The sequence below is a fragment of the Amblyraja radiata genome, chromosome 34 (assembly GCF_010909765.2).
Source record: "Amblyraja radiata isolate CabotCenter1 chromosome 34, sAmbRad1.1.pri, whole genome shotgun sequence".
NCBI lineage: Eukaryota > Metazoa > Chordata > Chondrichthyes > Rajiformes > Rajidae > Amblyraja > Amblyraja radiata.
Window position 1 is genome coordinate 12,472,528 of NC_045989.1, and position 15,594 is coordinate 12,488,121.

Here is a 15,594-nt window from a genome sequence, read left to right on the forward strand (position 1 = left end):
CGGTGGGCAGCACTTGCCACTCCAAGCTGGACGCTGCCGTGGATGGTACAAAGTGCGGAGATAACAAGGTAACAGTTGACTGGCTCTCGGTCTCCCATTGACTTGAACCTTTGGCCTCATTCATAAGATCATAAGATCGTAAGTGATAGGAGTAGAATTATGCCATTTGGCCCATCAAGTCTATTCCTATTCCATTCAATCATGGCAGATCTATCTCTCCCTCCTAACCCAATTCTCCTGCCTTCTCCCCATAACCTCTGACACCGGTACTAATCAAGAATCTATCTATCTTTGCTTTAAATATATCCACTGACTTTGCCTCCACAGCCTTCTGTGGTAATGAATTCCACAGATTCACCACCTAAAGAAATTCCTCCTCATCTCCTTCCTAAAAGAACGTCCTTTAATTCTGAGGCTATAAACTCTAGTCCTAGACTTGCCCACTAGTGGAAACATCCTCTCCACATCCACTCTATCCAAGCCTTTCAATATTCAGTACGTTTCAATGAGGTCCCCCCTCATTCTTTGAAACTCCAGCAAATATAGGCCCAGTGCCATCAAATGCTCATTAAAGATTATCGATCTATTAGCCTATCTTTATCACTGCCCACGTTCAATGGACTGATGTAGATGCCACCCTGTAGCATGAAAATATGCTGAGGGAAGTGTGGGTCATAAAAAAATAGAAGCAGTGTTGGTGGTTCAAAACATCTGCCAATTTAGTCTCTCCTCTCTGTAATTTTCACTCTTTCACTCATACACACACTCTTATATAAAACCATCTTGTTGACAATAATTTTCACTCTTCACTCATACACACACTCTTATATAAAACCATCTTGTTGACAGATATTTTACTTATGTCTCCATCTCCTAATAATCTGTTAAAATGTTGGTGACTTTGCTTTGGAAATTTTAAGACAGAGGAGACTGCAATAATTCTATGCTGTATCTGAATAGGAGTCGGCAATTCCAACATCGGGATCAACAAAACTCAGCTAAGATGTGATTCATGAAGACCATGCCAAGGGAGATTTCCCACTAACTCTCACTCTCCTCTTGCAGTGGTGCTTCGGTGGAGATTGCATATCCACAGTCCAGCATCCTCAGAATACAGCTGGAAATTGGGGAGCCTGGAGCTCCTGGTCATCCTGCAGCCGGACCTGCAGTTCAGGAACACAGAGCGCGGAGAGGCAATGCAACAATCCCACGTAAGACCTTGATTACTTAACTCACTCCAGTCTGCCAATAATTTGCCTTATGGTGGCCCAAGGTTCTGGTGTCCTCAGTATCAGAAGATAGAACCCTCTGGCTCGAAAACCCTAACCAAGAGCTGATAATAGAGAGGATGAGACACTTGAACAGGCACATGGATAGGAAAGGTTTAGATCATAAGATCATGTGATAGGAGTAGAATTGGGTCATTCAGCCCATCAAGTCTACTCCGCCATTCAATCATGGCTGATTTATCTCTCCCTCCTAACCCCATTCTCCTGCCTCAGCAGATTATGGAACAAATGTGAGCAAATGGGACCAGCGTAGATGGGGCTTCTTGATTGGCGTTAAAGAGTGATTCTGTTCCATTCTGTTGGTAGTTTGTTGTTTGTTTGTTTGTTTTTTGCACAAAGTCCGCGAGCATTGCCACTTTTCATTTCACTGCACATCTCGTATGTGTATGTGACGAATAAACTTGACTTGACTTGAAGAGTTAGGCCAAATGGACTGTTTCCATGCAGTATGACCATGACTCTAAGAGAGCAATTGGCTTTGGAAGGGGGAAGTGATTGGTGAGGGTCAGGTTGGTGGAGTCAGGTTCACCGTAGGGCACAGAGTGCTGGAGTAAATCAGCAAGTGAGGCAACATCTCAGTTAACCTCATAGCATTTGAAAATGATCTGGATCACCACTTTAATCACCAAAGCATAGAAAAACAGACATGTGCTGGTAAATAGGATTAGCAAAGATAGGTACTCATTAGTTGACATGACACAGTGAACAGAGGATATCTCTTACTGCAGAGTTATTGATTAAAAGGAAGCAGTAACAGTTGTAAAATAAATGAAGCTTCCATCTGGTGCTCAATGGGCTAAGAAGCTTTACAGTCAGAGTTTGCTGAAGATGATTATGTGAATATGGATCTGTCATTCACGATGTTCTTGTGTGAACTGTCAGCAGGATGGCAGGTAACTGGACACAGTCTGCACAGGTTGAGTAAATACAGGGAAGCTCTTTCTATTGTCTCAGCCAATGTTTACAGCTTGATCAATGTCATTCAGAAGCCACCTTGTTACATTATTGTTACTTCTTAAAAAATATTGTTCCTTTGAAGAGGCAGAGCTACGGGAAAAGTCCAAGGGAATGGGAGACTTCCAAAGAGGCAGCACATGCAGAATGGGCCGAGTGGCACCCTTTGCTGTAACACTGCTCCTCCACATTGTATGCAACCTCTGTTTCTGTTGAGACGGAGTGGCTGAACATTTGATGTCATGCGCTGTTAGATGAAGCTTGACTATTTTTATCAGAAGTTGATAACATGACTGATCCAAACATCATCCTCATTCAACTGGAACACTTCATGGATAATTAATTATTCAGATAACAGAACCCGATGTATAGTTTTCCTGTTGGTGAAGAATGACGTTCCTTCCTTTTCTCCAGTTATATTCCATGGGAGTTTGTTTACTGACTTTCCGATTTTCTGGAGAGTTTGTTTACTGACTTTCCGATTTTCTGGAGAGTTTGTTTACTGACTTTCTAGTCTTGTGATAACAGACGTACCCGCCAGGTTTCTGCAACCCCTGCCTATTTCCCTCTGGTCTGAATGGGGGCAGATAATGATCGTTGTCACCCTGCATTAAAGCAGGAAGAGGCTGTTCACTCCCTCTACTTCCACCCTCATTCAGCAAGACAGTGGCTGACCTTATACCTCTGCCATTTTCTTGCACTGGGCCATATCTCCCGATTCCCTAAATAACAAAAGGCGATCGATCTCTTTCTTGCATTTGCTCAGTAACTGAGTCTATGGGGTAGAGTGTTCCATTCTTGGGTAGAGAGTTCCAAATATTCACCACCCTCTGGGTGAAGATGTTTCTCTTCATCGCTGTGCTAACTTGCCCCTTACCTTGAGACTTTTACCCTTGGTTCCAAACTCCAATTAGAGGCACATCATCCCTGTGTCCATCCTGACAAGCCCGCTTGATCAGATCCGCTCTCATTCATCTAAACACAAGATAGTCTGCTTAACTTCATAGTTCTTCAGTGATATTACACATAAGGAAGCCATTCGGCCCATTGAGTCTCCGCCATACTGTTTCTTAAATGTTGGGATAGTCCCAGCCTCAGCTACCTCCTCTGGCAGCTTGTTCCAAACACCCAACACACTTTGTGTGAAAAAGTTACCCCTCAGATTCCTATTAAATCTTTTCCCCCTCACCTTAAACCTATGTCCTCGTGTTGTCGACTCATCTACTCTGGGCAAGAGACTCTGTGCACCTACCCGATCTATTCTGCTCATGATCTTGCACACCTCAATAAGAACACCCTCACCCTCCTGCGCTCCAAGGAATAGTCCCAGCCTGCTCAACCTCTCCCTTTGATCATATCAAATGGCGGGGCAGGATTGAAGAGCCTGATGACCTACTCCTGCTCCTAATCTATCATGTTCTTGTGTTTCCATCTGAAAGACACCCATGTTAGCTCCCCCTAGTTTTTAATTTTTTACATATCTGTCGAACTTACGATCAGCTTTATGTTTCTCGCAAACCTACACTTGTTTCTTTTGCCTTATCTGACTTTGCAGAGTTCTGAAACTTTTCCTTTCTTTAGCCTGACTGCTTTACTTGGCACATCATAGGTCTTTCCCTCTGAACCAATAAAGTCTTTAACCTTTCTTGGTAGCTGTGGCAGGAATGTGTTTCCTGTGCTTTGGCCAAAAGGGATATCTATATTACACCTCGAGTAAAAATCATTTCATAAACTTCCAAATATAGCCCAGGAGGTCTATAAATGGAATGAATTATAGTCAAACACAATAATCAGAAATCATTTCAGCCTCTTATATTTTGTACTCCATCGAGTTTTTCATGTGAAAGCAACTACAATCTTACTGGGGGCATAAAGTTTTTGGAGAAACATTTCTACAAGAATATTGTGTGGAATATTCTAGTAACGACAGGTAGATAAATGCAGTACCAATTTTACGAAGTGAAAACTGATGTGGCCCACTGCTGGAATTTAGCCATAATAGTCTCCATTATTTTGAACGCAGATGACTCTTCAGCCTAAGACAGACACAAAATGTTGGAGTAACCCAGCGGGTCAGGCAGGATTTTTGGAGTAAATGGACAAGTTCTGATTCGGGTCAGGACCCTTCTTCAGACTGATAGTACTAGGGAGAGTGGGGGAAAACTGGAAGCAAGAGAGAGAAAAATCAGGGCTAGCAACAGATGACCTCGGGCAAGGAGGTTCCCTGATTGGCCGCTTTTTGGATAGAGGCAGGTGGTAGCCCAACAGGCATACATGGTTGCAAACTGTGGAACTGCTTAATGGACTTTTCGTGGAGGAAGGAGAGGAAGAGGTGAAGGAGATGTTTGCAGAAGTTACCTAAAGTAGGAGAATTCAATGTTCCTACTGATGGGTTAGAAGCCACCCAAGAGGAATATGAGGTGCTGTTCTTCCAGTTTGCATGTGGCTTCACTATGGCACTGGAAGAGGCCCAGGACAGAAAGGTCAGTATTGGAATGGGAAGGGGAGTTAAAGTGGTTAGCAACCAGGAGATCCAGCCGGCCTGGGTAGGCCGCGCGCCAGTGTGCTGCAAAAGTGGTCACAGAGTCTCTGCTTGGTCTTGCCAATGTATAGGAGCCCACATCAGGGATACCGGATGCAGTAAATGAGGTTAGAGGAGGTGCATGTGAACCGCTGTCTCACCTGGAAAAACTGCTGGGCTCCCTGGATTGGGGGCGAGGGAGAAAGTATTAGGGCAGGTGTTACATCTCCTGCGGTTGGGGATTGAAGAGAGAGTCCTGGTCAGGGCCAGAAGTCATGTGCTCACCCACCCTGTGTCTTTCCTGACAACCATGACAACCATGACAAGCACCCCATGCGAAGATGTTGTTTGAGGCTCTAACTGTCTACCTGGCAATGATGCAGCACAGGTGAAGCTTGCACGCGCTACTTTTCCAAAGTTTCCTGATCCTTTTGTGGAGATGCAATAGAGTGCTCGTTCTACTCGCAACACCAACATCCGAGCAAGGATGCATGAATGGGGTTAGATAAAGAAGTGTGGAAGATGACCGGTGTGGGTCAGGAGCACAATCATGGAGCCATTGGAGTTGCAGTGCTGTCGATTACAGCCATGTGGGGCCACTGTAGAGATAGCTGGCTTCTGCGTAAATAGCAGTCAGATTTCATGAGATGTGTCCTGAAACAGGTCTACCCTATCTCACCATCAACCCCATGTTCTATTATTAGTTTGCCTGCTGACTGTCACCCTGGGTATCGTTATTGAATCCACATGTAGGTCAAGCTGCATAGGTCAGATAGTCATGGTACAAAGTCAACATTCTGTATCAAGTCATCTCAATAGGATCAGGGGGTAACAATAAAGTTTGTTTTAAAGATGCTCAATGTCATGTCAACCTGCCATGTGTTTTTGGGCTTTAATATGTTACAGTATATGTGGTTTCCTGTTTTATATCTTTGGAATCTCTTAATTAGACTGGACTTGAAATGATTTCCAGGCCACCTGTTAACATTGGCAGTTCAGTGGGATAAACATTGCTTGTTTAGTTTAGGCAACTTTTGAAGTATGAGGATGGGTGTGTGCCCAGCAACCTGGTGTAGTGCACGCACCTCTGCCGTCAGACAGAAGACACAAAAATCTGAAATCACGTACCACCAGATTCAGGAAACAACTTTTTCTCCACCTCTTCATCCATCTCATTGTGGCCCTTGCACTTTTTAAAATCTCCACTTTCTCTGTATCTGTAACGCAACAGTGCTGTTACACCACGTTCTGCACTCTGCTATTTTTCTCTTTACACTGCCTGTTGTACTTGCTTATGGTTTCATTGTAATCGTGTATAGTATTGGCTGATTGGATAACACACAAAGTTTTTTACTGTATCTCAGTAGACATGACAATAATAAGCCAATATCAACAGCAGTGAGAGGGAATGACAGGCCGGCACAGCTGGTAGAGCTGGTAGAGCTGCTCTCTCACAGCTTCTGAGACCTGAGTTCGATCCTGACCTCGGGTGCTGTCTGTGCAGAGTCTCCCTGTGACCACATGGGTTTCCCCGTGTGCTCCGGTTTCTTCCCAAACGTGCAAGTTTGTAGGTTAATAGTCCTCTGTAAAATTGCTCCCGAGTATGTGTGGAGTGGATATAAAGGGGATAACATGGAACTAGTTCGCTCGTGTGTCAGACGACGTGTATCTCACTGTTGGCTTCTGTCGTCGTCCAACATGTTGACAGAATTGGTCGCCCGACCCGTCACAGAGTGCATCGTGTCGTCGTTTCTGGGGATCGCCAGGAGGAGGCTTCTGTCATGATCCCCATGGTACTAGTATGAATCGGTGATCAATGGTCAGTGTGGACTCACTGGGCTTGTTTCCATGCTGGATCTCTAAACTAAAGTTCATCGGCTGTTCATGCCCCTAGCTGAAGGGAAAATCCTGCCAGTAGCTTGAGAGTGTTGTTTTTCTTCAAAATGATCATAATCCCTAACATTATACAAAACAGATGAATATAATGCATTCTATTTAATGCTTCAAATAATTGTCTGATCTCCCCTGACAATACATTGCTCCCCGAGGAGTCAGACCCCAATACAAAGCTTCAGCCACTGCCTTCTGTGAGTACTGCCCACTGAAGGTGTTAGATTTAGCTCAGTGCTAGAGGAATCAAGGGGTTTGGGGGGAAAAGCCGGAACGGGGTACTGATTTTGGATGATCAGTCATGGTCATGTTGAATGGCGGTGCTGGCTCGAAGAACCGAATGGCCTACTCCTGCACCTATTTTCTATGTTTCTATGACTAAGTCCTAAAGGGTTAATCACATCTGTTCTGGTCATTAATAGCAGAATGGCAAAATTAAACACAGATGTAAATTGTCTGGGTGGTCAGTGGAGTATTAGCGGAAGACAAGATGAAGGAGTTTGATACAGTCCTGCGTCTTGGCAGTGCGTAGTACAATATCTGCTCAAAGCTGCCTTGGAGGTAATCATCATGTTGATAAATAACGTGACCACGCATCCTCTCTCAGATGTGGATGTTATTTACAATTAACTCCCTTTTGACTCCCTTGGTAATAGTACATCTCATTCTGGTAACTGTGTTAACAGCACACCTGTTGAACAATAGAGTGCTCTTTATTAGTAGCGGCGGCACACTGCCTAACAGCTCCAACGACCTTTGATGCTGTCTTTGTGGAGTTTGCATGATCTTCCAGTGACTGTATGGGCTTCTTCTTATTGTTCAGGATTCCTTGCTCATCAAAATAACATGCTTATTAACAGCATGTTGTTCCTATAAACTTCCCCTGGTGGTTTGAGAAACAGAGTGTAGTTAATGGGCATGTAAAAGAGAATAGGCAAGTGGGGAATTAGTGTTGCAGACTTGATGGGTCATGTGGCCATCTTCTATGTCTAAGATGATATATGAAACCTGAGATACCAGTCAGTAAAGTAATGAGGATGATTCCTCTGTGGTTTCTAAGGCTCATTGCCCCCCCCAGCTTGATAATCAAATCCTGTGTTGGCCATTGTGAAGCTCCCAGTCTAATACATGGCTGTATGAACTGTAGTGATTACACCTGGTGGCTCACCAACACCTTCTCAGGGGGCATCTAGAGTTAGCCCATAAGACATAGGAGCAGAATTAGGCTGTTCAGCCCATCGAGTATATGCCATTCGATCAAGGCTGGTCCATTTTTCCTTCACAACCTCATTCTCCTGCCTTTTCCCTGTAAACGTTGACACCCAAACTAATCAGGAACCAATTAATCTTTGCATTAAAAATACCGCAGTTGGACAATAAAGGACAGCAGCAGCAAGTCTGACCACTCAACAAAACATGTTTGTGTCCAACATCATTGAGGTTGAATTGTAGTCTCTTCCAGTAGGAAACACTGCAGTGCCTTTGCCTTTTGAAGTAATTGTAACCTGATAGACTTACATTTGAAATATACATTTTAAATAAATACAGAGAAATTCAAAGAGATAAAATAAAAGCAAATTGCATGTTTGTCTTTAACATGGCAGTTAATTTGCATTTGTTCTGCAAACTGATCATTCATTAACTTTGCAGGAATTATCTAAGATTGGATGAGAATGTTGTGAAGTATGCGGGAGATGTTACATATTTTGGGGGAGGGCGGGCAGGCTGTTTCTTGAACAAGAGGGCATGGATGTTAGAGGCGAGGGATTTAGTGCAGGGAGTAAAAGAATCATTATCCAGAGGGTTGAGCGATGTGAAACGTAGTGTAAAAACAACTGAAGCAACACTGCTCACTCACTGCAGAATACTGTGTGCTTTCATACTTGACTTTGCTATTCTCATACTAACCTATTCAGCAAAATCAAGGCCATTGTTCTCAATGTATTAATGGATTGTTTCCTTCCCACTCCATCATGCATAACCTGGACATTGGATGCCATTTCTCCAACCAATTTCTTTCCATTTCTTTGGATAGATGTTGGAACTACAAATCCTCAGGGGAAATAGAAACAGGAAATGCTGGAAACACTCAGCAGGTCAGGCAACATCTGTGGGAGGAGAAACAGAGTTAAGGGCCTGTCCCACTTGCCGATTTTTTTCGGCGACTGCCGCGTCATTTCACTGTCGCCAAAAGATTTTGAATGTTTCAAAATCCAGCGGTGACAAAATAAATGTTGCGACACCTGAAAAAACATCGCGCATCATACCTCATCACGCCGCATGACGCTGTGAATTTTTCAGTGACCTGATACGTCAGCCATTGATGCCGGCAGTCGCTGAAAAAATCGCCAAGTAGGACAGGCCCTTCAACAATCCTGTATCAAAAACCTGAGAGAATGAAAAGTCTTTGAACTGAAACATTAACTTTGTATCTCTTCCCACAGATGCTGCCTGACCTGCTGAATGTTCCTAGTATTTTCTGCTTTTATTTTCGACTTCCAGCAACCACAGTTTTTTTTTAAAGTTTCAAATTCTTGGTGAAATGAGGTGCATAAAATCCCTCCGAAATAGCAGCATGTTTACATTAAGCAGAATCCAATTCCAAACTCAATTTGTGAATTAAAATTGGGTCATCTTAAGGGCCTGTCCCACTTGTCGATTTTTTCGGCGACTGCTGGCCTCATATCAGTATCGCCAAAAGATTTTGAACATTTTAAAATCCAGCGGCGGCAAAAAAAATGTTGCGAAACTTGAAAAAACAGCGCGCGTCAATATGTCATCACATCGTATCAAGCCACAAATTTCTCCGTGACCTGATACGTCAGTCAATGAAGCCGGCTGTTGCCGAAATAATCGCCAAGTGGGACAGGCCCGTAAGGTTACGGAGGAAATAGAGAGCACACAATGATTATTTTGTTCTTGACAACATACTATACTGGCAACATAGTAAAATATTGTTATGCCATGGAACTTTGACGCACCTTCACTGAACATTCAAATATTTGACAGCTTCAAGTCACCGTGCAACTTGAATGGAGAGAGCACATTTCCTGTAGGTCATCAATTTCAGAAGTACCATGTTAATTTAGAAGTTGATTTGTTTCTGCTGTAAGGTTAGACACATGTCATGGGCACAGTGATTGTGGAGAGGTCTTCATTAGCTTATTACATAATAGGAGACCATTCAGCACATTGGGTCCATGCTGGGTCCTACTAGGGCAATCCCATTCATCTCAGATTCCTTCTCGATTCCTGGTTTCCAGCACCTTAGAACATAGAACAGGCCCTTCACCCCACAATGTCTCTGCCAAACATGCTGCCAAGACCACTTCTTGTCTATCTGCACGTGATCCATATTCCTCCATTCTCTGCATATCCACATGCTTATCCCAAAGTCTCGTAAAGGGCACTATCGTATCTGTCAGAGCAACTCTGGCAGAGCATTCCAGGCATTCACCACCCTCTGAGTTGCCCCGTAAAGCTATGTCCTCCAGTATTTCATTTTTCCATCCTAGGAATAAGGCTCTGACCATCAATCCTATCTATGCCTCGCATAATTTTACATATTTCTGCCAGGTCTCCCAGCAACCTGAGGTGTTCAACCTGCGGCGAAACAAATCAATTCTGTCCAACCTATAGCTATTACCTCCCTAATCCAGGCATCATTCAAGTAATCCAGTCTTCATTCAATTTAATCTCTCTCGCCAACTCATTAACTTTCCCTTTGATTGTTTTTGCCATTTGTCTAGACTCAAGAATAATTTATCACAATCATTTAACTAACCAGCATCCTTTCCGAATATGAGAAGTTTAAATTCCACCCAGAGAGCACCTGAGGTCAGGATTGAACCCAGATCCCTGGAGCTGTGAGGCAGCAACATTAAACCCCGAGCCACCATGCCACCCCACTGAGCATCACTGCCAGCAGGCACACAATGATCCAAACTGTTCTGAATTGAATGTGCTTAATATATAATTAAGATAAACTTGCATTTTCTAAAGCTCCCATGATCAAGTTAAAAGCTTTGATAATGTTATGTATAAAACTATAAGGCGTAATGAAATACAAAGTGTTATTTTGATCCTGAAATTACATAATCTGCAACATAGAAGCAGACTATTTGTCCTAAATATTCTGTGCTGGTGTTTATAGTTTTAGCTTAGTTTGGTTTAGTTTAGAGATACAGCGCGGAACCAGGCCCTTCGGCCCACCGAGTCCGCACCGACCAGCGATCCCTGCACATTAACACAAGCCTACACACACTAGGGACAATTTACACTTATACCAAGTATACAAACCCAAGCCAATTAACCTACAAACCTGTATGGGAGGAAACGGAAGATCTCGGAGGAAACCCACGTGGTCATGGGGAGAACATACAGACTCCATACAGCCAGCACCCGTAGTCGGGATCGAACCTGGGTCTCTGGCGCTGCAAGCGATGTAAGGCAGCAAGTCTTACCGCTGTGCCACCGTGCTGCCCTGTACTCCACATACGTTTCTTTCTGATCATCTCAATCTTTTAGCAACTCTTTCTTTACCCCGCTCTCTCCTCTGCTCCTCTCATTTTTCCTTTGGAGACGATCTCTACTATTCTTCTCAACCATTACTATGTTCTGGATCTGACCACTTTCCCGCCAAAGATATTTCTCTTATTTTCCTAACAGTGAATTTACGGAACTAAGTTTTCAATTCTCGCACAAATTGGCTTGCACATTTCCTGAGTTACAACAGTTATACTTGGACACTCTTAATAGTCTTTGATGGTCATGCTTTTGAATGCCAAGTGACTCAACTCCCCAATCCGTTCAGTTACTATGCCCCTGTTCCCTCCTTTAAGGTGTTCCTAAATGTCTTAAGGCTTTCCCTGCTGACATGAGAGAATGTTAATCGATCACCTGGAAGAAGAAGAGCAGTTACTTTGGCAATGTCTTCACAGATCCTAGTGCATTTTACAGCCAATAAAATATTTGGAGAACGCATTAATTATTGCTTTATGGGAAATCCAGCTAGGGTGCACATAGCAAAGATTCCAAAACCAATGTGATAATAGACAGGTAATTTATATTTCAGAATTGTTGTTTGTGAATTAAGTATTACCTCTTAGATGTGCTTTGTCTATCCTGAATTGTTTGTGTCTGTGTGAGAATCAGGCAGGGTTTGTATATCAGTATCTTTAGTAGTACAGAACTTTACAGTGTAACATCACCACTTCCTGAAGACGAGGTGAAGGCAGATACTCTCACTACATTTAAGAAACATCTATACAGGTGGAGTCATAGAGTCACACAGTGTGGAATCGTCTTTCAGTCCAACTCGTCCATGTCAACCAAGATGCCCCATCCAAGCTAGTACCATTTGCCTGTGCTGACCCCATATTCCTCTCAACCATTCCTTGGGCAAGACACTTCACCCACCTTTGCCTGTGTGTGAATGTGTGTGAGTGATTGGTGGTGGTCGGAGGGGCCGTAGGCGCAGATTGGCAGCCACGCTTCCGTCAGTCTGCCCCAGGGCAGCTGTGGCTACAGAAGTAGCTTACCACCACCGAGTGTGACTGAGGAGTGAATGAATAATGCGATGTAAAGCGCCTTGAGTATTAGAAAGGCGCTATATAAATCCCATCCATTATTATTATTATTACCTGTCCAAATGTCTTTTAAATATTGCTGTTGAATGATAGTATTTGAATCATCAAAGCGTAGAAGACTATGGACCTAATGCGGGTAAATAGAATGAATGCAGATAGATACAATGAGGGGCATGGACATAGTGGCTGAAGGCCTGGTTTTTTGCTGTATGTTTCTATTTCTAGGACTCCAACATTCTCAATAATGCACTGTGTGCGAGTCAGTGCTTGAGTCACTGAAGCTGGTCACGAAGGTAGAAATTTCACATCTCACACGTGCTAATTGCCTGTTAGGGTAATACATTGCACTCAATTTATGATGTCTGATTCATACGTTAGCTTAGAGGAGGTTAGTGTCTGAAATGGTGGTGTAGGCAGAAAACTCTCCCGCAGTTAAGGAGTATGTGTGTGAGAGTACTTGCACTGTGACCAGCAGGCCTCGGGACCAGGGGGTGGGATGTGGAATTGCTGAAGTCCATTTTGGCAAACATTGGTTTGGATCGTATATCCCATGGTTTCCATGTAGATGCTACCACTGACACATGAAAGCAAGGATGAATTCTACTCTGTGGACCTCTCTCGTTTTCAGGCCCAAGTATGGTGGCTCGTACTGCCTCGGGGAGAGGAAGAGATTCAGGATTTGCAACACCAAGGCCTGCGTCTCAGACGTGCCTACCTTCCGTCAGATGCAATGCAGTGAGTTTGACACTATGCCTTACAAAGGGAAGCTGCATAAATGGATTCCCGTCCTCAGCAGATGTAAGTCCATCAGGTTGGCTTCACTGGCATGCTTGTGTTTTTTTCAGTATTATTACTTTGATGGATTGATTGACAGCTACAGCATGGAAACAGGCCTGAAGGGCCTGAAGGGCCTGGTTCCACCATGTATCTCTAACAAAATGCTTTTTCATGTTTGCTGATGTTTATTGAAAGATTTGTTCAGAAATGTAAGCTATTGGTCTTCAGTTTTCAGGCAGGTTAGCTCCAAAACCACTGTTGTTACAGTGGAGGATCACCATGCATCTCAATGTGGAGGCCATTCGGCCCAACTTTCTTTGTCTCGGTCCCATCCCATCACCAAATTCGTGTGTATTTATAGCTTCCTCTGCTGTCCATCTCTCCCACTCACACTCTATACTCTCTCGGGGAAAGGAGTTTATGCTGAATTCCCTGCTGGATTTAATATCGATCACCTTATAATGATGATCCCAGTTTTGGATTCCCTTACAAGCGAAACATTTTCTCCACATCTGCCCTATCGAGCCCCATCAGAACTTTGAAAGATCTCCATTCACTTATCCCACACCCACCTCGTTAATCTTGTTTATCCTTGTTGCACCTTCTTCAGTCCCACTGTTTCCTTTTTAAGCCAGAACTTTGCAGAATTTTTCAAGTACTGGAATTCCTGCCAAGTTCAACTTTAGTAACTTTGGTTTCAGAGTTTGGGCTTTCAACCTCTGGTTTGCCAAAAACATATATGCAATCTGGTAGAAAGCCACTTCAAGATCTTTACTAAATGTCAATAAGTTGAACCACTGTAGTTGCTTTCATTTTTCCCGTTCTGTGACTGTGTCCTCCAGTTAATCCCTGTGAGCTACACTGCCGACCTGCTGATGGTTATTTCTCGGAGAAGATGTTGGATGCTGTGATTGATGGGACACCATGCTTTGAGGGGAACACCAGCCGAGACGTGTGCATCAATGGAATTTGCAAGGTACAGTCTCATTTCAAGGCTCGGGGTGTAATGTATCAATATAGAGGAACATACTGGGACCCTGTTAGACAGGAGAGTCACACAGTGTGCATGCTATGTAAGAACAACAATGACACTAACTGTCAGAGGATGACAGACACAATATATGTATCGGCGAGCAATCAAAACAGAAAAAGCAGCATCAATGGGGCGAGGAACAGAGTCGATGGTTCAGGTCATATGTAGGTTAGTTGTTACACCCATATAAACCACTATCTATTTTGTTAAGTTAGCTAAATTGGGTTATGGGGAACTGGTACAGAAGAGGAGGTGAGGCAGGCCCAGCTCATCTTTGATGGCAGGGCAGGCTTGAGGAGTTTGCTGGCCTACTCCTGTTCTTATTTCCTTGTGTTCATGTGTATATGAGTGGCAATATTGTTCCATTTATACCTCGGTGCATCAGTAATACGGGCCACGGTGGCGCAGCGGTGCCTTACAGCGCTTGCAGCGCCAGAGACCCGGGTTCGATCCTGACTACGGGTGCTGTCTGTACGGAGTTTGTACGTTCTCCCCGTGACCACGTGGGTTTTCTCCGAGATTTTCAGTTTCCTCCCGCACTCCAAAGACGTACAGGTTTGTAGGGTAATTGGCTTGGTGTATGTGTAAATTGTCCCTAGTGTGTGTAGGGTCGCGTTAATGTGCTGGGATCGCTGGTGTGTGGGCCGAAGGGCCAGTTTCCGTACTGTATCTCTAAATTAAACTCAACTAAATTAAACACAATAACATGAATTCCAGTTTTTCAATAGTGATCCTGATTGCCACCAAGTGAACAGAAAGATCAATATAGTTTATGGCAAATTATGAATCGGAAATAGTAGAAGTCAAGTTGTCGAGTTGGAGTGTGTTTCCAATCCACCTACTGCATTCAGCCTCTGTTTTGATTGTCTTTGTCCCACTATACAAGGTCCATTTAGCAGAGCTTAACTGTGCTTACCGGAAAGGTTGATTAATTTGCAGTAAGAACAACATGAAGGAGCTTTCTCATCCGAGCAGACCACAGACTGTAGAGGGTAGCAGTTATTAGTCTGAATTCTGGATTGTACATCTGACACGTGGGTTCAGTTTAGTATTGTGTTCACAGTCGTCACGTGTTTCAGTTTAGTGTTGTGTCCACAGTCAGTCATTTGGTTGACTATCATTTTAGAATTTAATTAATTTGGAATGCTTCGCAGAGAACTGTTTGATTCTGGTGATATGCGCCCGTTAAACCATCTCACCTGAGCTAACCGATGAGAAGAAGCAAAGATGCACCCACTTTTATCAAATTAAATTACCTGATCAAAAAAGTTATTACACTTAAATGAAAATTTGTAACATTACGCTTTTATTAAGTTTGTCATGTCGGAACAAATAGTGTGGGATCATTAATTAATAGAGCAAAAGTAAGTTGCTTTTAACTAGAGTCACAGTCATAAATTTATACAGCACAGAAACAAGCCCTTCAGCCTAACGCATCCCATGCTGGTCAAAGTGCCTGCCTGACCTAATCCCATTTGCCTGCATTTGGCCCATTTCCCTCTAAACCATTCTGGCTATGCACCTGTCCAAATGCCTTTTAAA

At 43.5% G+C, this 15,594-nt stretch overlaps 1 protein-coding gene across 2 annotated transcripts in view; it reads left to right on the forward strand.

The window, feature by feature from the left end:
* The window catches only part of adamts7 (ADAM metallopeptidase with thrombospondin type 1 motif 7), a 121,318-nt gene that overhangs the window by 47,394 nt on the left and 58,330 nt on the right, over positions 1–15,594 (forward strand). For both annotated transcript variants that reach the window (XM_033050363.1, XM_033050364.1), the window contains exons 10-13: positions 1–68; positions 1,066–1,211; positions 12,871–13,040; positions 13,862–13,995. The exon at positions 1–68 is cut by the window's left edge and continues 25 nt beyond it. In XM_033050363.1, coding sequence (XP_032906254.1) covers positions 1–68; positions 1,066–1,211; positions 12,871–13,040; positions 13,862–13,995 — 518 coding nt within the window. The remainder of the gene's footprint in view (positions 69–1,065; positions 1,212–12,870; positions 13,041–13,861; positions 13,996–15,594) is intronic.